Raw genomic sequence first — 26409 nt, forward strand, 5'->3', positions numbered from 1 at the left:
CGCGCTGGCAGATGGCTGGTGTGTAAGCCGGCTGGCGGTGTGTGTGAGCTAGGAGGGGGTCACACTCATTGTTTAGACGTACTAGCCCCACGCACAGACAATGACCCCAGCCAAAAGCGAGAAAAGATGGAAAAACCTCTTCTTTTCAGAGCAAAAAAACGCAAATTAAAAAAAAAAGTTTGAAGAAATCTTACTGTTTATGCTATTCGCTGCCCAACAGTTTGAGTTATTTATTAAACTGAATTTAGTTGTTTATTTAATTATAGACTAAAGCAAGTCTATTTGATAACTCTCTCATGCAGATGAGCACTGTGCTTTCAAATATATTTAGGTGATTTGTCTTTCCATTATAAATATGATCGGCTAATCTGCATTGTTACAATAAAATAGAAACACCATTAGTCATTAATCTCTGTAATTTCAGTTAAATTGATAAATGTTATCGTATCTAATTATGCAAGTATTTTGCGCTGTAATTTCTGGTATTTATGTTATAAATACGTAATCACAGATACAAAGGAGAAAAATGCAACGTGATTGAAATATAATTACTTTTTTGCGGTGTGTGTAGTGTATTTTTGTAGGTGATTTTACAAAATTAGAGAACTTTGTCCATCCAAATATGGTTTAGCTCCGCCCCTGCCGTGCCCTGGCTGTGCAGCTCTTTCATAATGTACAGCTTAGACTTGCAGCATCATTACGTGCTCGTTGTCCCGAGCGCTTTACGACTGCACGCATCCTCACCCCTTAATGCAGGAATATCGGACCGGCTTCTAAAGGCTCTCAGAGGGCTGCTTGTGGATAAATGCTTGTTTTTCTGCAGATGCTTAAAGTCGTGTAGTGTAGTCGAGAAGTGCGCGCTTGTCTATGACTTTCAGAGCAGGTGATCTTTGGAGCGCGTAATCCTAACTTTCCTTCAAACGATGCCCGAGCTGGATAAAAAGAGGCCAACCTCTAAAACTGTAAAATCACATCAAACTAATTAGGAAGAGATTACTATCTACTGCAACAAGACACTCAGTCCCGATTTAGATATTCTCACCAGTGTTACGGAGTCGGTACCAGCATCTTCTCACTCACTGGACTTTTCTCGTCTTCCTCGCGTGCACAGGTGCTCCTATCTTGTTCTTTGTTATTTTTTATTTATTTTTATTTTTATTGTAAATGTTCGGAATCCAGGAACATCTTGTTGCGAAAGAACGAACTTTTGGGGAAGAAATGGATTCAGTCCGTCCGTGGGTGCGCAATGTCGGAGTCGTGGATGCAAATGTAGCAGCTCAGAGGTAGTACACTTCTTCTTTTTTTACACCATGCATGCCAAATATAGTTATTTATTAAATGATCATATGGAAATGTTTAACAACAATTCTATTACAAATAGCTGAAAACATACCTGTATTGCCCTGCTATATTAATTACGAGCTGTGGGCAAGCTGGATGCCTTTCAAAGATACATTTTACGCACAAATTTCTAAATATTATCCAAACATCATATCCAATCTCCCTTGACCCATCAACAGGTGTGTAAATTCAGTGATGTGAACGTACAAAATGACACAGATTTGAGACTTTCACTGGAGCTGGAAGAATAATGAGCCCCGTGAAAGAAGCACTACAAAGACATTTGAACAGAATAAACCTGGGCTACTTTACAGCCATTCAGTGACAGCTAACTTAACACACATTATAGGAGTGTTTGTTGTATTTAGGCTACGATTCATGTGACGTCTTTTTTTCCATTTATATTTTAGCACCGTACTTTCCAAGAGTTTAACAGAGTGAACTATTTGTTAATGATAAAATTATTATTATTATTATTATTATTATTACACAATTTATAAAACTGAGCAAATGTTTGCAAAAATTACGTTTAAATAAGACGATTGTTTTTTTGTTTTTTTACAGTAGCCTATTACCCATTCCCAATTAGTTTTTCGATATATATCTATGTGTGTGTGTGTGTGTGTGTTAAAAATTTTGGTACAATTTATTACAAAATAGTTCGACGAACTTGACTGAATTCATAATAAAATAACCTTCTGTTGGTATTTACGGGATTTTACGAAACTTTAGTTTGCTGCGTAAAGGTTTTAATTTTTTTTCCTTCACAAAGTATAACGTTAGAGCCTGCGATAACGTGCCTATTGCTTCTAATGCAAATATAGATTACCCGTGTATCAATGTGCTTGCATTATTAGTAATCGAATTTATTAATTACGGTAGGAAATGGCACCGTTTTAAAGTTTATAACTTTACATGGAAATGTAAGTTGATATTAATACTTAAATACAGTAGCTCAATTCTACAGCATGGTCCAGATGATGGACATCATTCTACTCCTCCGCGTTAATTTTCTGTGATCTTACTTGTTTATGTTACAATTCATAAAATAAAAACTCTCAAATAATTTTACTTTTAAGTCTGTTAGGAAAACAGATCGATTGAATTAAAAAGTATAACACATAACTGAGTACAGTCTAACGAAAAACGAGCGGTTTAGGCTTAATTGTTGTTGTTTTTTTCATGATTATAACCCGATCTTTCAGGATTTAATAGTTCCCATAATTATAAAATATGTCGCCCATTGATTAGCTATTCAGGATAATTCAATCCTAAGGGGTTGTCAGTCATATTATCCTATACATTCCTGTTTAGGACATATTTTGTATATTTGGACGCAGTGACACAAGTGATAAATGCACACCCAGAATAAGCCTATCTTTATAAATGTGGATTTTCCCAGATACAGGTTTGTAAATTAAGTGTGACATTCATGCCAAATTATTGTATCTACAGTGGAGTAGCTTTGTCTCGTGCCCACTTTGAGAAACAACCACCCTCCAACCTGCGAAAGTCCAACTTCTTCCATTTTGTGTTGGCCCTCTACGACCGGCATGGACAGCCAGTGGAAATCGAAAGGACAGCCTTCATTGACTTTGTTGAGCATGACAAGGTACATTTGTGTCCAAAGATCGGGATGCAGATGCTATATTTTATTTTCAAATGAAAGACAAAGGACAAGAATCTGATTTTCCATAGATAACAGATAAACTTGTAGCTATGATTAATTTTTTGAACCTTTATCACTTCGATGTGATATAAGTGGAGGAACTGTGCATACTTGTAACATATAAATTAAACATATTTTAAGAAGAATGCATACAAAGCTGAAATACAGCAATGAGTCAGTGTGTGTGTGTGTGTATGAGAGAGAGAGAGAGAGAGAGAGATTGTGTCTTGTCATTAAAAGTGCCTCAAAGGGCAAAGTCAAGTGCTGTGTTATCAATGAGCATTAACAACACACAAGTAATATAATGCAAAAGTAAATAATGTAAAATTACAATATCATTCATATGTACAGCAGTTATCCATGTAAATATATTTATGTATGTATTATACATACACCTATACACACACACACACACCAATTATCACACTGATAACTCAAGATATAATTCTGATATAATTAGTACACAGCTACTATTTTAGACCCAGTACACCCAATAAACTGGGCAGTCAGTTTCAGTAGAACCTATATACCTTCCCTCTCCCTCTCTCTCTCCATCCATCCTTGGGGTATTGAGCCTTGGTGCATTCTCTGGAGGCTAGTTAATAAGGGAGAAGTTGGAAAGCAGGAGAAGCTGGAAAGGGGGTTGGTTTATAGGCCTCAAGCCAGACTAGAGCTTCTCTTTCAAGGGCATCTCTCTCTCTCTCTCTCTCTCTAGTAAACACAAGCATGTATACATATCTACTACAGAGCAGTGTATATGTTTTATTTGAGATTAGATTATTGCATATGTATATGAGACTAAATGACTGTGCCCTAAAAAGCACAAAGATTGTTAGGCTCTTACACATTTCTGAACATCTTTAAAAACAAGTTTTTGATTCTTTGCTATCTTGCTGTGTATTCATGATCTGAAGACACTGTGAATTATATATTGTGATATTATGACAATATTGTGCTTATTGTGCAAAATTAAACAGCCATGCATTAGTTAACTTAAACAGCAAACAGATCATTTATTGGGAAATGTTCCTGATAGTAGTCTCTGATGTCTTGATGCTGTTCATACACCCTGGACATTTTGCTGTCAGTGCTGCATTTATTTCACCAGGTTCTTGTTTTCTTGTGTCTGTTTGTCCTGTTCTTCTAAGGAGCAGACGGGAGAAAAAACGAATAACGGCACACACTACAAACTCCAGCTTCTTTACAGTAATGGTATGCATATGATTCCTCTTATCAGTATATGTCTTAATGTGACTCTCACTGTTATAATCTAGGGGGAAAGCACAATTTGTTATAATTCATACAAAGCTGGGCTTTCATCAGTATTGGAAATACCTTTTAAATTCAGGGTAAAAATAAAGCCTTATCAAACCATTTAGAGGGTTAACAGGGTTTAAATTGGCTAAAGATTAGACAACTGAGCAAATAAATCCAAGTACATTGTCCACAATGTGTCTTTCTGTCTTTTATTGTCTCATTCAGGATAAGTTACACTTCTCACCAACTTGTTTAAAACTTGTCTTTTAACAGGTGTACGAACTGAACAAGACCTTTATGCTCGTCTGATTGACTCTGTAACCAAACAGGTAAATGTCTTCCTCAGACAGCTACAAGCGTTTCTTAGACCTTGCCGCTTTGGCCATATAACGTATAAATAATGCTGTTTTGTCTTGCTGTTTTTTAGCCCATATCATATGAGGGACAAAATAAGAATCCTGAAATGTGCCGTGTTCTGCTTACTCATGAGGTCATGTGCAGGTAAAAAGACATTGCTACATGTTCATACAAAATAAAGTATTCATGTAATCTCTGGGTGTATGTGACCTTTGATAAATAGCTTATGGGGGAATGAAGACAGACATAATGTGCACCACATAAAAAGATATACAATATAACCTTTACCACAAAAGCAGACTGGACCAGAGACACTGGAAAACTGTTTGTAAGACCCAGATTTATTAAACTCAAACTAAACAGCAGAGCAAACTGTGAAAGCTGCATCAGCAGAGACTTCAACACGGGGCGACAGATAGACAGCAAGCACACGGCTATCCCCACAGACAGCTTGTTTTGAGGGGAGGTACGAGGAGGCGTGTGGGTCTGTGACCTCAGGCTTAGGGACACGATAGTAGAGGGCAGAACGGGAGTGGAAATCAGCTTCAGCCCCCATTGTGTGGCCAGCAGATGCCCGAGTGGGGTTCACAGCTGGCTAATAACAGAGGGGGAGAGGGCGATGAGGGGGATGAGGGCAAACGACACAGCTGGGGAGTGGCTCTATCTGACAGAGGGGGGAGTTTAGGTGGTGGTGGTGGATGGGGGGGTTCAGGGGGTAAAAGAGGACAGCAGAGGGGCAGATGGCCAGGGGTGGGGGGCACTTTTGTTATGCAGGATGGGCGGAGTGGGGGGAGCTTAGGGGAGGGGGCAAAAGGGCTGCCCCCAGACAAGAGATGCTTGGTGTTGGCGTGTGTGTTGTCTGTTGTCTAAATGTATGTCTGGCTTTTTAGAGATGATTTTCAAGTGTCACTCTTCTTTTAATATGTTGTTTTCTATAGTTTGTATACTGGGTCCCTGCACATTTTACAGAGCAAAGGGTGTTAGGAAAGTTTGGAGAAAGAACACAAAGTGACAGTCCTTCTTTCTTTCCCCAGTTTCTTTTGTCCATTCACAAGTCTTTCATTCTTTTTATTGCCTGTGTTTATGGCTTTTGCTGGTCCAGTGTTTACCTATAATTATAACACACTGTTTATTCAACTAATGAGCTTTAATGTTAGGTAATCATGGGTAATTGGTGTGCATTATTGTTATCTAATATGATTAAATAAAATTTAAACTAAAATTAAATGTTTAATTTATTATTATATAAAGCCTTAATAATGCCTGTTTCTCTTCTGTAGTCGCTGCTGCGAGAAAAAAAGCTGTGGAAATCGTAACGAGACCCCGTCAGACCCTGTCATCATTGACAGGTAAGAGCTGTAAACCTGTGCAAGTTATCAAAGTATAGTACACAAGAGATTTATAAGGGTTCTTGACCCAGCAAGAGTTTCTGGTCCATTAAAACCAGACATGATTAGCACTTAGTTGTGGTGCATATTAACAGAGAGGAAACACTCTTGGGGGAAAAAAACCCCCGTGTTTTCCTCTACACTTTTATTGGTTCACACACGTCTTTCTCTTACACACACACAGACACACTGATGAAGATATTTGTAAAACAAATTTAATCTCAAATTTAGTAGTGATGCTTGTTAAAATAATGTAAGTAACTTTAAAATCTGTTGATTTTCATTATTTATGTCATTATTGTCATTATGTACTTCATCCCTTTTTTAAAGCCAAATTTCATAGCAATTCTCTTAATAGTTGCTTAGCCTTCATCCCATGCCTCCCAGCATACACAGCTAATTTCTATTTTGCAAATATATGTCTTAGTACAGTAGTCTTTTACTCTTTCTGTCTTAGCTTGTCTGTGTTTTTGTAGCTTTCTATCATTCTTCCTCTCTGAGCCCATGCTATTTACAGTGTCTCAGTGGAGCCATTCAAACTTTCTCAGAAAGGAAAAAAAAAAATGAGCTGTTGTTTTTCTGGATTTTTCCAGAATTCCTGAGTGTGGCATCTGTTTTTCTGCTTTATGAAATAATTCTTTTTGTCCCGCCCTCCACTAGTCACTCTCCCTTCTTTCCATGCCTCAACCTTTTAAAAAAGCCATACTTTACTCAAGGGCTCCATAAAATGAAGTACTCTGTTGAGTATTTTGGTCTTCACAGGTTGTTAGTGTAGCAGTATTATGCTCCAGTGACTTGTAGACCTGATGCTATAGTTGATAGCCAATCACTTCTCAGGGGAAGTGTCTTATTGGCAGGTCAACTCATTAGGCTAATCAGGGTGTTGTGGTAACAAAGCTGTGTTGTTTGAGGTGCCACTATTCTGTAGTTGACTTTAATTACACAGTCTTGTAATCATAATTCACAAACTCATCATATTGTTCCATCCGTGCTTCATTTTAGAGACATGTTAGATATCATATTTTGTATGGTATGTATCCGTTTGTGGTTATTTTTATGCATTAAAAAAAAAAAAAAGATTACACTCTCATCATTGGTACAGATCATTTTTATGCAGTTTTCATTAATCTGATTTTTTTTTGTTCTAAGGTTTTCTGAAATTTTCTTTTTCTTCTTTAGATGCGCACACACACACACACACACACACAAAGATCCTCACCTAACACTTCCAACACCCCACATTTTCTTTAAAGTAATATTGTCGTAATTAGTAAGCCTCATCAGGGCACCTCTCAATACACATGGGAATTGGGATCCCCAATGCACCACCTAGCCCACCAGAACCCCCCCCCCACACACCCCTGTGCCCCCTCCCCTTTTTTAATCTGCCTCCATATTATTTGGACCCTGACTCTCCTCCCCCTCTTCACAATCTGCTATTCACCCCTTCCTCTACTAATCCAGTTATTACTGAAAGGAGAGAGAAGAGATCCCATCTGATCCCTGAGGCGGCATGCCTTTTGCCACTTTATGACCCACACATCTGATGCTTGTCCCACTGATTAACTAGGGCTGGTATGGCCAATGTTAAATTGGACCTTAAGCACAACAGTCAGTATATATAAGTCAGTATATGGCAATAGTTGCATTTTAAAAACATTTTATTGTTTCTTTCTCGTTGCTGTATATACCTGCCGCATGCAGACAGTAAGTTCAGGAGTTGTCATTTTATATCAAAGATTCAGTTATAAACAAATGTTATTAATTATATCGTTATTTCATAGAGATGCTTAATGATCTCCTGAGGCAGCATTTTCCCAGTTCATGAAGCTCTTTGCAACATTCTTATTGGTTTGTTTATCTGGCCAACCTTATCGATTCAAGCGCATCCTTGTGTTAATTCTTAGCTGAATTTGTTTCATGGAAATGATAAATTGATTGAAAGATCTACTCAATCAATTCACCAATTTATTGATCAGTGACCCTTGAAAGCAGTTCAGTTTAAATACACAGATAGTACATGAATCAAGTGGACATAACACAGATCTGAGGTTTTCAAGATTCCCTATCACGCATATATTTTTGTTTGGTATTATAACATACATATTAGGTATTACTGGTAAGTCACAAATAATAGTAAATTGAGAGACTAAATATCCTAATAGATATGTTTTCAATCTGGTAATATATCATATAATATACTGTATAATAATATATATAATTTGCCAACTTTAAGGGTTAATAGGGTAACAGGCAAAGTGAAAGGAAAAAACATAAGTAATTTTGTCCTGCTAATGTTATGATTGCTGTTTTCTATTAAGTCTCTTCTTGAGCAATTGATATACAGTCCTGTTAAGGGCTTGAGGATTAGCAGGTCTATGCCACACCAAAATCAATATATGGATGTGCAAAAAAACAAAAAAACAATGGCGTAACCATGGCGAAGCTTGGAGAGTGAGGGTGAAAAGGATCAATGCCTTGCAATATATATCTAATTGATTGCGCTTTCCGGTAGGGTCTCCCTTAACAAGCTTGTGCTCCAGGAAAACAGAAGAATCAATAGGAGAACCCCAGTCTCATCAATATCTGCCTACCATCCCCCCGACTATGAAACAGATGGTTTTACAAGGGTTCGACACAGGGGCTTACAGTACATATGGGTCTGTCTGTTTTACTTTAGCTATGAGAACACCCAGCTGAAGCACTCTGAAGCATGTATGGATTAATGTAAAACATGTGTGAGCAAATGGGACAGGTCTGTGCTCTTAACCATCATTTTTTTTACTTCATATGTGTAGCATAAATACCTACCCTGCATATATACGTACATGCACACATACACTTTGCTTTCACAGATGAAGGACTTTTGTCTGAAATGTCCTGCTTCTCTGGAAAATTAATACTTGGTATACTATGCCTAATTTTGGTACTTTGTTTACTTTTCCTATTTTTTACAACAGCTTAAAACTTATTATACTTATGAACAGCACTATTCACATCAGTGCTCTTTAATTCAGATCATGAATTCATGAAAATCTCTAAGTCCTGCTTTGAATGCTGTTAATCCATTAACTTTTTATTTAAGTAGTTGCTACTCCTATTATAGCCTGTGGCGTTGATTTTGAGTTTTTCTGAATTGCTTAATTGTGGACCTTTGCTATACCAAACCTATTTGAAAGAGAAATTGACACATTTGGACATATGTTTGGACATAATAGCAGAGATGTTCTTGTTTAAGGGTTAGTTTGCTTTCCTTTCCTAATCAAATCCCTGAGAGAAACTATGAAACATAAATAAATGCATTAAACAATTGGCTGGTTAATGGAAACAACAAATGATGTCAGAGGTCACATTACTCTCTCACCTATTTGTCCTTGTCTATTTTGGAGAGCTGTTCTCCAAGTCTTTCCTCTGCAGTGGTGTTCTGTGGATAATCTAGAATGGTTACCTAAAATGGTTGCCTCAAATAAAGCTCTCCTGCTTCAGTTTCATACACCAAGTCTTGCATGTGCTACTCAGAAGGCTAAGAAATTTATCATATAAAAACATGTCCCTTTTCTTTCACAAACATTTTCTTACATCATAAACTACATGTACATTGTTGCATGATTTGTATCTTTATCATACCACATATATACCTTTTCACTGCTACCCACTCATAAGTATACAGAGGGAGTGACTGAGTGAGAGAGAGAGAGAGAGAGAGAGAGAGAGAGAATGCACAGATGTGCACATACACAGGAGAGGACATCTGCTCCCTTGAGAATTTGACAGCAAGAACGAGAGAGCATTAAGTTCTGGATATCAAATGTGCCTAGTACTCTTAAAAACCAAGAGACAAGGAAACATATGGATGGCTATGGGTTTATCCCTTTTCCTTCTGTTTGTATGTTTGTGTTTATCTGTAGTAATTATCCCTTCTCATTACTGCCATTTTTTTGGTTCTGGACAGAATAAGGGACAAGTTTGTGACACTTTTGTTATAGACACCATTCCAGTGATCCTTAGCAATCAGATCTAATGAGGAATACCTAGTGAATATAAAAAGCAAGAGCAATTCACTGGATTTAACACAAAGCTATGAAAAAATCCCAATTGTCCTGTGTCTCTGAAATGTCGGCAATGTATTCTGTCATCCTTTTACTTTTATCTGTACTGGTGTTCTTTGTTTTTTTTCTAAAACAGAACTCATACAGCAGATTTACTCACCTGATTTATTCATTAATAATGCTTAAGAACACTGAACAGGCTCAGGTAATAGTTTCAGTGTGTAGAGTAAACTGAGCAAAGATGTATTTGCAGTCTCACTGTAGGGGCTTCATAATTGCATGCAAATCTGTAAGACAAACATAGATTAGGACAATAAACATTGCCCTAAACTGTGTTTGTCTCACAGATCTGCATGCAGGTTTATGTAATTACATGCTATTATTTGTCTTCACCACTTATATTTGAAGATTAATACAGAACTGTGTCTATGTATGTGTGCGTGGGGGGGTAGTTTATATTAGAAATTCTGAGATTTTTCCGTGTAAGACCTTGTTTTGAAACTTGAGCAGGCCGTTAAGTTTGTGTGTTTTTGTATGTATGTGTGTTTGTGTGGAGAGTGGTGTTGGGCTGTCTTAAATTTCACTAATGATTTAACGGTCCTTCCTGGTGCTAGCTCGGCCCCACTGCTTTGTTTGTTTGTGTGTCTGCTGGACAGTAATCTGGAGATCTCATCCAGATTTGGGTTGTACACTGATAAGATAATTTATCCTTTTCTTCCTCCTAGTTTATGTATTCTTGAGTCAGGTTGCACTGTGGCACAAATTCATGTCATATCATATCACCATTTAGCACATCTGAGAATCCCTGGAGTAAGATCAAACTATTAGGCAAAATGAATGTGTGTGCTTGTCTTTGAGTGAGTGAGTGAGTGAGTGAGTGTGTGTGTGTGTGTGTGTGTGTGTGTGTGATGAATCTGTCAGGATGGAGGGCAGGGTTGATGGGCCCGCTGACAGCTTCTCAGCAGGCCTGCTGTGAGCTCCGCCAGTGTCTCGCTTCCCTCCCTCCACCTCCTTTCCTCCCCTGCTCCATGCCTCCCCTTTCCTTCTTCTCTCCTGTCTGCATCCTTCCACATTTGCTATGGATTAGTTACGGACAGTAAATTACAGCGCCTTGGACCTTTGAATGATTCCTTACCCTATATCTTCACACATTCCCCCACCACCTTCTTTCTGCTCACCCTGACCACTCTTCCATCATCTTCCTATTTTTATGTTTATCTGCCTGTTTATTTTTCATTCTGTTTTTTTTCTTCTAGTTGTATTGTCATTTTCCATCTTTCCATCTCTCTCCCTTGCCCTTTTCTCTTCGCACACCTTCCATCAAGATTTTTGCTGTGATGACACTTTCAGTTTAGTGACTATTGTCATCTTCATCTCTCTCTCTCTCTCTCTCTCTCTTACGTCTCTCCCCTACTCTATCTGGAAACAGATGTTGTTTGTCAGATCCTATCATTACTGGCTAATTAAGCAGACATCTCTTCTCTCTTTTCTACTGCCTGCTGCTCACTAATTCTCAAAGATAGTCCAGGCTTTGTTCCCCTACAGAGCTGAAGGTGTCTCTCGTTCACTGTGATGCATATGTTTGTGTTACTTCTTGTAAGGGCTTGATGATTTTGTAGGTTTTAGCTAACAGTAAAATTCTGAAATAAGTGTGTGTCGTTGTGGTAAGATGCAAGTAATATGCATTAAATCTCTTCTTGTAATGGCTAACAAGGTTGGGGACACTTCTAGAGACATCTGGATCCATTCCTATCATATTTTAGTCCCATTTAAATTCTTATGTTTGTTCATGTAGTTTCCCTTTTCAGTTCATACTACGGGTTTAAAGACATACATTTTTCAGTTCATACAGTTTAGGCAAATTATCTTATACAAAGCTCTGTCTATGGCGATATCTGAATCTCCTGGGAGAGGCAACCAGGTTCTGGGCTGAGATTTCCTGATATCCTGGCAAAAGTCATGATGCCACTAAGCTTTTCCTGGTATGAATTCCCCAAACATGTCACCAAACATGCTGACGGTTTTCATGGTGTGAAAAAATGGATTTTGGCACACTTGACCAGAACACCAGATTCAAATTGCAGTTCTTCTGGTGAAGTTTAGTAACATTTCTGTGAGAAATGAATGAAGAGACTTAACCTTTTTAGATATCCTCAGTGAACCGCATACGTAACCCTGAATGACGAACCATCATTTGAAATTGCACCGCCTCAACCTTTGCATGGTATGTGACGTCCTATAAAAATTAATAAAACATCCGCTGTTATTCCAAGATCAATCCAAAAATCCAGAAGCTCTATTATTTTAATGGTTGACCCATTATAGATGCCAGTCTAGTGCAAGTCTGGAGTGTCTGGAGTCATAGAGAGATTGCAAATGTCTCAGTTTGGACATCTGGAAGTTTCTTGTGCAAATGTGTGCAAATGAAGCAATCATAATGTCTCATAAATCAATTTAAAAATGTGCTTAAGTAGAAAAACTTCACGCTGAAGTGTTATGTAACGTGGATAGACAGATCCCGATAACAAGGCAACTTTTTTCCCAAATAGAATACATCAGGCAACTTCAAGATTCATTTGTCATCTGCAGAGTTTATTTGACAAAAAGCTTTAATTTACGTATTTTACAAGAGACGGACTCTGACATGGAAAGGTGAGAGCCCTGGAAAAAGCCTGGTGCTGTTTTCATTTCGTTTACTCATGGAGCCGGGTGTGAAAGGTCCCGGTGTGGTATGTGGTGACGGGGGTATCGCTTTAGCCGCTCTGCTCTATGCACCCTGTTAGCGGGGTCAGAGGTCACCTGCACAGGGTGTTAACCCCCATGACCAGTCTAGCTCTGGTCTGCCATGGGACTCTGGGAGTCCAGAGTATTTATGACTGACTCTTCAAACACCCCCCTCCCCCCCAGCATGCACTGCACTCACCTACAACTTTCCCCTGTTTGAGGCAATAAAGAAAGTCATCCCACTCTTTCATTCTCTTCCGTAAAAATTGTATTATATACACAACTATGTGTTGTATATTCATATGCAACATGAAAAAGTTCAAATGTTTATCATTGATACTTTGATTGTTATTGAACTTGGTACCAGTAACCTGGAATGGAAGTTGAACATGCTAAGGCACAAGGTGATGCCTGTTTTTACTGCATATGTGTTTTGCAATGCAGTTCACATCAGTCTGTTTTATTCTATTCTAATGTATATGAATATTATTAAAAAAATCTGATGATTTTGATGATTTTAGATTGAACAAATTCCGATTAATGCTGGAGTATGCAGTGGAGCTTACTTACGAACACATGTGTCTGTGACTTACAGTTCCCTCTGTATCGCTGGTGCTGGAGAAGCTTTCAGCATGTCAATATTTTTAATGCCTCACATCTGGTTTCCTAATTTTCCTCCCCCTCCGATTCCCTCCATGTCATGACACTGTTTTGTTTTTCTAGGGAGGGTGGAGGGTTTAGGTGGAGGAGAGGGATTTTGATGAGTGATGATCCTAAATCTAAAACACCAACACAACTCTCCTTTTCTGTTATTCTTTTTCTTTTTATTTTTTTAAAATATTTTCTTATGTAGTTCATACTCCTATTCTTAATAGAATCTTAAGAATATCTATTCTCTTTTAATAACAAAGTTTTAATCAAACTTTTTTATCATACATAATCATAAAATTGTTAATACATAACTCCTAATACATAATCAGGCTTAACTGATTTCTATTAGCTGTTTATTTGTTGTAAATGCCGTTATAAAAATAAAAAAAATATGATTATGATGTTGATGATGATGTTGAAGCATCAAAATTATGTTTCCTTATTTTAAAAAAATTATAATGTTTTCAGGCCAGTGTAATAACTCCCTGTAATTTAATTGATCATGTTTTTACAGATTCAGAGTAAAATGGACTCCTGCACATTAACAGTATTTGCCACAGCTAGTGTTCAATTCCCTCCACAGATACATATGCATTATGGACTGTGTTGTTACTAGTACACTGTGCCATTTTTTTCTACATTAAGCAAGTTGTCACTCTTAGAAGGCAGCTCCATGCTGAGAGTGTCGTGTTTGGTCTTGAGAAGTGAGGCAGATGCACACAAAGGCCATTCAGAGGCCTGGCCAGGGACTCCCTCTGAGGCACTGTGGAAACTGATCCCCTGGCTTAAGACTCAACCATACCTTTTGTTTCCTAACAAGTGTTCCTAGAGATGCAAAGGGAATTGACCGTTGCCTGACATTATAGATTAATACACCCAGTGACATCTGCAGCTCAGAATGGGGCCAATGCTTTCACTTCTGCAACATTGTGCTTTTATATAAAAGGGAGGTCTCAAAAGAATCATGAATATTCTCTGAAATATAAATATTACAGAAATACAAATATTAGATATGAAATAATGATTTAATACAGCAGTTGTTTCATAATTGATCAAATTCTTGGTTCAATCTTAAATTAATGTTTGTAATTACTAATTAACATGCATTCATCAACACCTACCATTACTACTCCCAACCCCTCCGTCTGTTAAATCTAAATATCACAACAAACCACAACAAACAATGTTGATATTAAACTTTCCCTTGCAGAACAGCTGAGATTGGGTGGGTGGGGGATGTTGTGTTGCAATACAGGGATGTTTGGGAGGCCTAATTAATTATGCAAGATAGCTCTAATTATAATGCAGCAAATGGCTGTGTGGCAGAAGGTGCGAGGCACTGAGCCTGGGAGATTTGCATGCTAAGTGGGCAGGGAGGGGGAAGTGACTAATGCATGCTAATGTGTGCGTGGCCATCATGCTTAATTTTTGCTGTTCACAGCTGGGTGCCACTGACTCTTTTTGGGAAGAAAAGTTGATCAAGTGAGGATGAGGACAGTGGTATAGGTACATTTCCTACAGCTAAAAAGTTGTCTGTGACGGACATTACAAGAGATGAAGAAACTTAAAGGAGCACTTTGTCATTTTAGAGCCCTCTGCTGTCTGCAAGATGAACTGCAATTGCAATTAAAACATTTATAAACCTTCCCCTTTCCACCCAACTCACTCCAATCCATCTGCAGCACCAATTAATGCATTGTGAATAGCCTTTTAAAAACAAGAGGTGAGGCTGAGTTCTTATAACTAAGGACGGACACGGTTTTTAAGTCAGGAAAGTAAACAGAAGACTAACAGTAGAATTGTCCAAGAAATCTGTATGCTGTTAGATTTATGGGCATCAAATTTGTTGGCATTTAGCCTTATCCAAAGTGATTTATATTTACCTCATTTATACAGATGATGAGTTGAGGGTTAAGAGCCTTGTTCAAGGACCCAGCAGTGGCAGCTTGGTGGTCCAGATTCAAACTCACAACCTTCCAAGCAGTAGTCCACCTCCGTAACCACCGAGCTACCACGTCCCCACTTCCTGCAACTAGTGTTGCAGAACTCTCAGCTCCATGGGTCCCTGACTTGCACTGAAGATGCATGAATGAATGAATGAATGAATGAATGAATGAATGAATGAATCAATCAATCAATCAATCAATCAATCAGTCGAGCAATTCGAAGGAATCATTGTGTCTAATGTACACATTGTTAAAGTGCAGATTAGGGAAATATAGTAAGTGCTATGCATGTAGTACTGTGCACATCTGTATAAGATCGTGCCACTATTAAATGTTAATAATAAAATCCACCTGGTGCAAAAAGCCCATTCACATAAAAAGTATGGGAGAAAGGATTTGCTTACATTAGAAATTAATTTGAAAATAAGAAAGTGGGACAGGAGTCATGCCATTTACTGAAAAACACAACAAGGACAAACAACTTATTATTTTCACTTTAGGACACTGTTTTATAACAGCAGTATGTATGCACACATTTGTACAAGTGGATCAATGGAGCAAACAAGCTATGATAAACTTGCTAAATAGCAACAGTATATTTAATGCTAACATTATGCTCATTTGTAACATAATGTCTCATTACTTACAAACAAAACATTAGCAAGCTGACAAAGGATCAAGTTATTAAGTTGATCATGGGTTCCTAATGCAAGCACCGTAATATACACTTAAACAATGTGCTCAGATTCCCTCATACTGCAAAATTTTGCAGAATCTCTATAATACTAATACTGCTAATGGAGAGAGAGAGAGTGTGTGTGTGTGTGTTTGTGTGATGAGGATATGAGGGTTAGAAAGACCAGATCTCTTAGGTCTAAATGATAAATCATAATCACCCTCTGCCAACAACAATCTTGACTGTGCTTTGCTTAAATAACTCAAACTAAAACTCACAGGGGACTGCTTTTCATTTTTATCCTGGTCTTATGTATAGTTTCTGATGAGAAAAAGACAGATTTTACACTAGAATTTGCCACACAATGAAAATCTCCCTCTGAAATTAGACTCTCCCTCTTCTCTCAGTTCCCAGTTGCATTTTTACTTTTCTGTCCCTCCTTGCTTTACATTGGGGACTTTGGGATTGCGGCAGATCTGGGTTGCCATGGCAGCAGTGCCATATTGCTGGACGATACACTCCTGTGATTTGAAGTCTTCTTCTCCCCCACTTTCTCTCTCTTCCTCATCTCCCTCATTTCTCCCCAATGTCTCCCCGATATATCGCACTGCTGTTTACTTCTATACACCACATAAACAAATTCACACCTAAGAACACACTTTCTCAACAAATCATTATGGAAAAACATTAAAAATGAATATAATATGCTGTAGATACACTTGCCTCCCTCTCACACTCTGTCAGCTGAATACTCACAGTCCTGCCCCATGGGAGTTTCTTGCACTGCATTGTGGGATACAGTTGTCCCCTGGGCCGGTACTGCTGTTTTAAGTATTTTTTTTATTTAGTTCAGTAGCATATGAGCTTTTGACAGTTAGAACTATTCCATTGCTTATTTGGTATTTCTTCTTTTTTCATCTTCTATGTTTAAGTCAAAAGCTTCATGAAATCTTGAATAAACAAACATGTAAATCTACCTTTGTCTTCTCTTCCCTACAGATTTTTCTTGAAGTTTTTCCTCAAGTGTAACCAAAATTGTTTGAAGACAGCAGGGAACCCAAGAGACATGAGACGATTTCAGGTACAAAATCAATCTAAGGTTATGTCAAAAATGAAGAATTTGCTGTTAGGGTCATGGGTTACATGACAAATTCTTCATTCTGTTAGTCCACATTTCATTCCTTATATGGTAATATTTTTATAATTCAGAATTCACAAAGACATTTTTATGTTTTGAGAGTAAAGTTAGAATGTGTAAAATTTAAATCTGATGTGTGTGTGTGTGAGAAAGAGAGAGAAAGAGGGAGAGAGAAAGAGAGAGAAAGTGAAGGAAGGAAAGTGAAAAGGAGAAGGAATGGGTTTTCTGGGAGATGCAGGCATCACAGGAAATCAGTCGAGATGTTTCAGGAAGTTGTCGAGATTTGAGTGATTGGCTCCAGATGTGGGAGGTCAGGTTCCATGATCCAGGAAGTACTCACTGGGGACCCTCCCTCCTCACTTCCTCCTAAATGTCTTTCACTACCACCCACCCCCATTCTGACATCTCTTCCTCTTGCCCTCCCATGCTATCCCTTCTTTCTTCCACCATGTTTGTTTTAACTCTTTCCCTCTGACACATGCTGAGAAATGACTTCCACGTGAGTCCCACATCTCTGTGCATCCCTGCACAGAAGCCATGTTTGTGTCACTAATATACAATTATTTATTTAGAGAACACAGTGCACTCTGACTTTTGCCATCTAGACACCTGATACATCTGGCTAGCATCTCTCTGCTCTACTCCACCTAAGACCTGCTTATAATCTATTCCTTCCATTTCATTTACCCACCTCAAATTTATTAACCCTTTCTCACTTTTACCTTACATTGTGTGTGTTGCAGTGTAGCAAGGCTGCTGTGAACTTAAAAAGTGAAATTAAGGGTCAGAACATATCATCAGTCAGTGTACCTCAAAGGAGCCAGAAGAGATTCACTCCATCTGGCATTGATAGCATTGAGGGATGGGGTGGACCACAGAGACTTTCTATACACCTCCTGCTCATAGACCATAGTACATAAGGAGATGATGATGGAAAGGAGAAAGCCAAATGGACAATAGGGGAGAGCTTTCGGGGATGTTAAGAATGATAGCTGAGACTATGAAAGAATGAGTAGGAAGAATAGAGGAAAAATTATGTGAAAATAATAATAAATATGACAGTACACAGGTTGAGAAGATTCAATTTTGCATGAATCGATTTTTAAGTGCCACCGTGGGGTTACTTAAATGGAAAGCAAGACATACAGTCAACTAACAAAACCTTCTGAATGCTTTACGAAACATTTCAACCTCTTTTCCCCATTTAGGTGGTCCTCTCAAGCACTATCAGTGTGGATGGTCATGTTCTTGCAGTATCTGATAACATGTTTGTACACAACAACTCCAAGCATGGGCGACGAGCACGAAGACTGGAGCCAGGCGAGTCACTAGAGAACACCATGGAATACGGTGAGACGAGTAAGAAATTTTACTGAACTAAATAATATGTAAATATGTACCTACAATTTCCTGTGGTATTGTATTCATATAAATTTCGTTATATGTTTATTTGATGACTTCTGCATTGTCAGTATGAAACATAATATGTCCAAACATATTATATTTGTTTAGTTTATTAGTTTACTGGTTTTTGTAGTTTATTTTATTTAGAAGCATTTTAACTGAAATATTTCTGAAGGCAGCTCTCTTACATTTCTTCTGCATAGTACTGCACATTTCTGTCTACAATTTGATTCCACCTCAGTGACATAATGTTACTTAGTACTGTCTATTGCTTTATATTGCTTAATAATGTCTATTTTATGTTTGCTTATTGTTCTATATAAACAGCAACCCCATGTATCAAAGCCATCAGCCCCAGTGAGGGCTGGACTACAGGTGGAGCAATGGTGATCATTATCGGCGAGAACTTCTTTGATGGTCTGCAGGTTGTGTTTGGGAGCATGCTGGTGTGGAGTGAGGTTAGTGTGAGTGTGTGTGTGTGTGTATGTAACTTCACTGTTAATATTTCAGTTACCAAGTTCATAATAAATTTAACTACAGTGTTAGCAGTAGTAGCACTGGAATTAATCATTCTTTGTTTCATTTGAACTGTGTGTTTTTTAACAGTTAATCACTCCTCATGCAATCCGGGTTCAGACACCTCCAAGACACATTCCAGGGGTGGTAGAAGTCACACTGTCCTACAAATCCAAACAGTTCTGCAAAGGAGCTCCAGGAAGATTCATTTACACAGGTATGTAGAAAGTCATAGAGGCATACTCTTGTGTTTTTCTTTACATTTTATATTCCTAACTTACCTTACCTTTTTTAATGTACTACAGCTGTATGTGTAAATATATAATCTTGTGTCAATGTGCACTGTGAATTTGCCCATAGCACTGAATGAACCAACCATAGACTATGGCTTCCAGAGACTGCAGAAGGTCATCCCTAGACATCCTGGGGACCCTGACAAACTGGCAAAAGTAGGAAATTTGCTGTTACACTGAACATCTAAATCACATACTTGTATGTGTATTGATTTCTTTAACCTAACTCTTTTTTGTATTTCTGCTTAGGAGATGCTGCTTAAAAGGGCGGCAGATCTTGTAGAAGCAGTCTATGGAAATACCCACAGCAATCAGGTGTGTACAGCACTGTCTAAATGTGAGCTTGATGGACTGAGTTAAGCATGAATGAATCATCACCACTACCTAAACATTCAGGATGTGTTATTTTGGAGGGGGACCAGTTACATCTCAGCTAGGAATTAGATTTTGATTAAAAAAAAATTAAAAGTCTAATTTAACTTCAAATGCAATTCAGCTCAATTTAAATTTCAATTTTATTTGTATTTTGCTTTTTACAGCAGACAGTATCATAATACAAGGTGTAGATTTATATTTAGATCCCTAATGAGCAAGCCAGAGGTGACAGTGTTAAGGAAAAACTCCCAGAGACAACAGGACTCATGAGATTAGAAATCATCACTCTCCTACAAAACAGTAATAATTGTGCTGAAAGGATTTTTAGTATGAGCAACTAAACATTGTGAGTCACAAGGGATGAAGCTCTTAGTACTGTTCATACTGTACTGTACTGTGCTGCAGTATATGTATATATGTATATATATATATATATATATATATATATATATATATATATATATATATATATATATATATATATATATATATATATATATATATATACACTGTATAAGTACAATACATGTAACTTAATTTTTTCCTCATATTTGTTTGAAGGACATGTTACTCAAAAGGGCAGCGGACATTGCTGAAGCTTTGTATAGTGTACCACGACCCCACAGTCAACTACAGGCTCTGCCCAGCTCCCCAGTGCATGGTAGTGTCATGGGACTAAGCTCCTACCCATCTCAGCTCAGTGTGAGCATTGGAGACCCTGGACAAAGCAGCGGCCAAGGTAAGAGAGACCCAAGAAAGAGTGTCCAGAACAACAATGGATGATTTTATAGTTTGTTATATGCACATAATAGTCTAGAGTGGGTTATCACCAGCATAAGAAAGGAGCACATGCAGTACATATCATATTATTTTAGAATATGTTTGGACCAATATCTTAAAAAAGAGCAAAGCAACAGAATGGAGAAGTACTGTAAGTCAGTGTTGTAAAGCAGGTGCATGAAGGCTAAAGGATTAAAATTTTTACAAGGCAATTGATTCATTAGAAATAGATTTAGTCTTATAACAGTTTGCATCTCTCTGCCTTTTGCAAAGGTTACATGCGTAATTCTACAAGTTTGTCTCCACGGAGCTACCCGTCTGCCTCCACCCCTCAGCAGTCCACCTATGGCTCTGGAGGAGGCATGAGTGGAGGGTATGGAGCTGTACCGATGGGTAGTCTGGGTGTGCCCGGTTCTCCTGGCTTCAGCAGTGCCTCCCCAAACAGCTCTCCATATGGTAATGACTGCTAATTTTTTTAATTTTTTTGCATGGAAGTGACACCTTGTCTAATAGTTTGTTCTGTTATCTTTGCTTAAAACATTAACGACACACCCAGGCCTATGACTTAGAATGTATGTATCAACACACCGAGCAAAAAATATAGAAGGATTTGGTTCTTGAGGTAATATGCTTGTAAGCCAGTGAAGGTTGTACCATTTACAAAGTGTCTTCCTATATCTGGAAGCTTTGAACAGAACTCAAAAAGATGTGATTGGTCTCTGTTTCTTATAATGTAATAACACTCCAAATAGAATAATAAACCTAATAGATTTTATTAAACTGTTTGTCAAGATTCTACAAAGCCACATTGTTACTAGTAGACCTTTCTATTTGTTCGCCAAGTGGTTGATTTAATAACATTTATTTCTATATGTATGAACTAAACTGATATTCAATTGTGTCTGCTCACCAGTATCAAAAGCAAAAATAGTTTTTAACTGTATCTTCCATTGTCTTATCCATCAACCTACCATGTCTGTCTTTTTCAGTTATGCCATCTAGTCCCACTATACCAGGCTCTAGTTCGTCTTCCTCTCTTCTTCCCTTCTCATCTTTTCCTTCCACGGCCAAACAGAAGAGTGCTTTTGCTCCTGTCTTGAGACCTCAAGGCTCACCTTCACCTGTCTGTCCCACTTCAGGAGGCAATGGCTTCAGAGGTGACAACTGAAATTCTGAAGATGTTAGATAACATATAGATACATATAGATAGATAGATAGATAGATAGATAGATAGATAGATAGATAGGTGTGATTATGCTTAATATAATTATACGTAAATACACTAGTCTGTTCATATAAGTTTGTATATATAATTAAACCTTAATTATTCACTGTTTATCATGTAGACATTTATTCTTTTTTTATTAACAGCTTCTCTTTGTTCTTTTTTCTCTTTAGCAATGACTGGACTTGTTGTCCCACCAATGTAGAAGGCAAATTATTGCGTGATAAGACCTTTTCACCAGCTGATGTTCCAGGGTTATACTGCAACTAGTGACGTCTTTACCTCCTAATGACTCACAACAACTCACATCACCCACACAGAAAGACACTGCAGACTCTTAACCATTTAAACCATAAATGATAACAAGCTGTGAAATCCATCTTTCTCTCCAGTTGAAGTAAATACGAACGGGACAGCTTTGAGGAATTTCACAAAGAAAAGCCAATATATTCATATTGGCATACCTTCTCTTTAGCTCCAAGAGGCTTCACGAGTCTGTCAGTCATTTATAATAATTTTTCTACAAAGATTGTGGATCACATGATCAGAGGACTCTCATCACACTAACAAGCAAGGTGCAAATCTCTGACCGAACCATCCAAAGCTTTTTCAAGGTTTGTGCAGGAACCTTGTTCATAAAAGACATTTTTCAGTGATGACCTGAGCATTCCATTTATAGACGAGGAGAATTTTATTTTCTTTCTTAATTTCAAAATAAGGGAAATTATACTTTGTACCTCTCAGAGATGTGATCTGATGACCTCATATATTGACTTATTTAAAACAAATGGTATATAAGTTATTATTTTTTAGGTTAAGTAATAATAAAACACTTTTTGATCCTATTTGAAATTGTTCTACTTGTTATATATCTTATTACTATGTTGCCATTATTTTTATGTTGTGAGTTTATAATGAATGTTACTAGCTTATTATTTTTTACACCCAAATGTTTCCTGGATAAATCCTGAAATCATTTTGCTAGGGAAAAATAATACTAAATATTTTTTTAAACAGTTTCAAGTGTGGCACTGCATACAGCTATAAGGTATCCTCCCCAGGTTCATAGTTTTACTTGCCTCTTGTTGTGTCATAATTTGGATAATTATTACCTTATATTCAGAGTTTGGTGGCAAGCTCTTATTGAATAGACCATACAGTAAATACTACTGTATATGTTTACAAATTTTGTAGTTCAGAAAAGTTCTAGTTCAGAAATACTTTGTAATTCAGTTAGTTACAGCTGCATTTTCATCAGTAGTGTGTTGGAGATTTCCAGCAGTGTTACACCCCCACAGAACAACTCTGTAACTATGCAGTACATGATTAGGCTTGAACTGTTTGTGATCACTGTATGTCATTAAAGCAAATAAAAGAAACATTATAATGCAACATTTCATTTAGAAATAAAAATGCCAATGATCTTAATTATTCTTGTTTTTCCATTTTTGGTTCAATTAATTGTGATTTGGCATTCCTTGGAAGTCATTCGATGCTGGGTTTCAGATATTACTACACTGTAGCATTGCAGTAAAAATCCTATCATATCCTGTGAAGGTAAAATTTGCCACAAACAAAGCTGGGCTGAAAAAAGAAATAAGTCTCTTTTTTTTTAAAGGTTGATAGTGCAATACTAAATGTATCTGAATAACATTATTTACATTCATTCATTTGTCTAATGTAAGCATTTTAAGAGGCAGATACACAGTGCTGTGGACAGGTTGCCAGTCCGTCAAAGGGTGTAACACACATATTTACATTCCCATTCACATTTAGGGGTTATATAGTACAGATTTTTTGGGTGGTGTGATAACTAACTCAGAGGCAACTTGTGTTCATAATGGGAGAACATGAAAAACTCCCAGACATTACAGTCAGTCACCTAAGCTCAGTATCAAACCGAGGACGATGGAGCTGTGAGGCAGCATCTTAACTTGCTGCGCCACCTGCAAAGATGTTGCTGAGGCACACAGCCAAGACTTAAAAACTGTCACACGCAGAGTGCAGATTTCACTGAAGAGCTCACAGTAGCTGCAGTGGAGTCAGCAAAGTTTTTCACTGCACTCAGAAGGATAGGAGTTATTACAAATGCAGTCCCTGACTACTTCTGTCACCTTCAAGTGGCACTTGCTATGAAAATCCAAGCTGTTGTCTACGCCTCAATTTCCTTCTTCCTTCTCTGTCATCTCCCTCTCTCAGTCTCTGACTCTGTCACCCTCCCCCTCCTCTTCTTTCTACTAATTTGACAAGTTAAATTCTGCTTTGTTGTCAGCGCCTCGGCACTCATCAGTCTAATACATCCTTCTGCCTAGAGGCACAGCAGCCATATGTTGCTTTCTAAATGATTCCTTGGCTTGATTTTGTTGGTTTATCTGGCTGAGTGATCAGACATGCCATTTTAACATTGTCTAATTTGAATTCATATTTTTTCTTCACTTTTGTACATGTAATTCCCAGAACACAGAGAATATGATTGATCTTCACAAGATTGCAGGTCCCAATGTCTATAACAAACTGTAAATATACAGTAGCATTAAAAAAGGGAGCTGTCTCCTCAAGGGAGGTGTAGAGTTAATTTCCTCAATTATCTATGTGGCTACTTAACTAATATGGCCAGTATTGTCCATGTTTGTGTGTGTGTGTGTGCATCTGTTTGACTGTATGCATTTGTGCTCTGAATTTCTGAGGCAAGGCTTTAGGGGCCACAGCCTATGGGGAAATATATTTAATTGTGAGCACAAGCCCCTTCGCCACACTTTTGGTCCAATCAGTGTGTCCTTTTTTGTAGTCCATTATAGCTTATGCGGACCCATACACCCTTCCCCTCTCCCCTGGGTGTCAGAAGAGTGGGGTGACAGATGGAACTGACAGGGAGCGGTCTCATGGGACATTTCACAAAACAAAACAAAACAAAACACACACACATACACACACACAACGTCTCTACTAAACATTTTCAACAAGGACCCAATACACATTTATGTCCTTGCTTATTATCTACATCTGAGATAATCTCAGTGTATCTCACATGAAAGTCCATATGATGCAACTCCAATTAACACAAAATACATCTTGGAATATGTCTCTGTGTTGTCATATATCTCTTATCTATACATCTCTTAATTTAACAGTATTACTTATTAACACTATGCAGGAAAAGCATGAACAATAATCCGATTATTTAAGCTCACATTTAATTATACATTCCCATTAAAGGAAACTGGCTTTCCTTCTCCTTTTATCTTCATCTGACAAGCTTTTATATTTTAAGGCAAAAGTTATATCATGAATACTTATTTTGTTTACCACTGATGTCCACTGATGAAGTCGTCAACTCTATTGTGGTAACTGTTTCAGTGCTAGAATTAGAGTTTACGTGCCAAACACAGATGAGGGAAGTGATACAAACAGTAAAACATCCCAGTGTGTTTATACTAAATGTAAAACACTCTTGGAATGCCGCTTGTCCAGTTAAATTAATGAACTGGAACTAACTGTTGAATAATAAACGATTCGAATAACATCATATAAACATAACCCGGAATGGAAAGAAAATTCTAAAATTAAAGGCTATTAAATTTCTATTAGGAAGATGAACCTTTGCTTGTTTTTACTCTCATCTAAAATAATCCACTGACATCCAGAAGAACTTCTCTTTTGGTTTCTCTAAAGGTTTCTACATGTTAGAAGAATCTTCATCTCAGAGAGTTTTTTTCTTGCCACTGTAGCTTCTGGCTTGCTTCTGGAGTATGGATCGAAATCTGCATCCATACAGCAATTTCTTTCCAGCAGGTTTGTGATCATGTCTGTTGTTAAAAGTACTAAACGAAAAGTGTTACTATATTTTAGCCTTTAATATGTTTTTTTTTTTTTTTCCTCACCTGTCTGTCCTTGAATTTCATAACCAATCCATAATAATTATCATGGCATTATATGTCTCTTAAAATTCAAGCAAAAAAGTCAAGCCATCTAATAAACTTAGCCTTTGTTCTCTATCTTCACCAGCTTACAATTGTTTTATGTGAACACTTGCCCATTTGTAATTGCAATGTACACTAAGGTGAAGCTTTTGGCTGGGTGATAAATTAAACTGGTGTTGTTTGACAGCAGCAGCAGTGGGACGGACGGCAGCCCCCAACAGTACGTATGGAGGAAAAGCCACCGGCTAATTGACCTGGCTTCTGTTAGGCCATCAATCACTCTGGGGGTTCAGCCAAGCCCCCGGTCTGTGAGGCGTTAAGCAAGGGCTTTCTCACTTAACCAACTTAACAGTGACTTGCTTGATGTAATGTTATTAGATCCGCTAAGTGCATCAGTTGTGCACTGTGTGTGTGTGTGTGTGTGTGTGTGTTGGGGTACAGGAGCAGGGTGATGTGGGAATAGGGGTTATTGGTACCTGGTGGTCATGCAGTTGACACATTTCTATTTAAATTTATTTTTTATATTTTTTTTAAATGCTAATACTGAAATAGGACCAACTCATAAAGCATATGATAGTCCTAATATTAAATCTATTGTGTGTGAGAGAAAGAATATAAATAAATTACTAGCAGAGGAAACAAAGCATGGTATAAGTTTAACAGGTCTGGACAATTCAGTAGTTTATGGACTTCCAGTGTA

General features: G+C 37.7%; 1 protein-coding gene across 2 annotated transcripts; it reads left to right on the top strand.

Moving 5' to 3' along the window:
• The first annotated feature begins 718 nt into the window (after window positions 1-718).
• On the top strand, window positions 719-23189 carry ebf2 (EBF transcription factor 2). 2 transcript variants are annotated; one of them, XM_058375196.1, is made up of 16 exons: window positions 719-1283; window positions 2797-2953; window positions 4165-4222; window positions 4541-4596; window positions 4695-4768; window positions 5905-5973; window positions 17058-17139; window positions 18405-18555; window positions 18928-19058; window positions 19207-19333; window positions 19477-19565; window positions 19659-19724; window positions 20346-20523; window positions 20838-21020; window positions 21554-21721; window positions 21963-23189. In XM_058375196.1, the coding sequence occupies exons 1-16, from the start codon at window positions 1165-1167 to the stop codon at window positions 21992-21994; spliced, it is 1740 nt and encodes a 579-aa protein (XP_058231179.1). In that variant the 5' UTR covers window positions 719-1164; the 3' UTR covers window positions 21995-23189. The 2 variants fall into 2 exon arrangements, with proteins under 2 accessions (XP_058231179.1, XP_058231180.1); XM_058375197.1 differs by having other exon boundaries at window positions 18405-18546.
• Window positions 23190-26409: the final 3220 nt, after the last annotated feature.

The sequence above is a fragment of the Hemibagrus wyckioides genome, linkage group LG22, assembly GCF_019097595.1.
Source record: "Hemibagrus wyckioides isolate EC202008001 linkage group LG22, SWU_Hwy_1.0, whole genome shotgun sequence".
In the NCBI taxonomy this organism is placed as follows: domain Eukaryota; kingdom Metazoa; phylum Chordata; class Actinopteri; order Siluriformes; family Bagridae; genus Hemibagrus; species Hemibagrus wyckioides.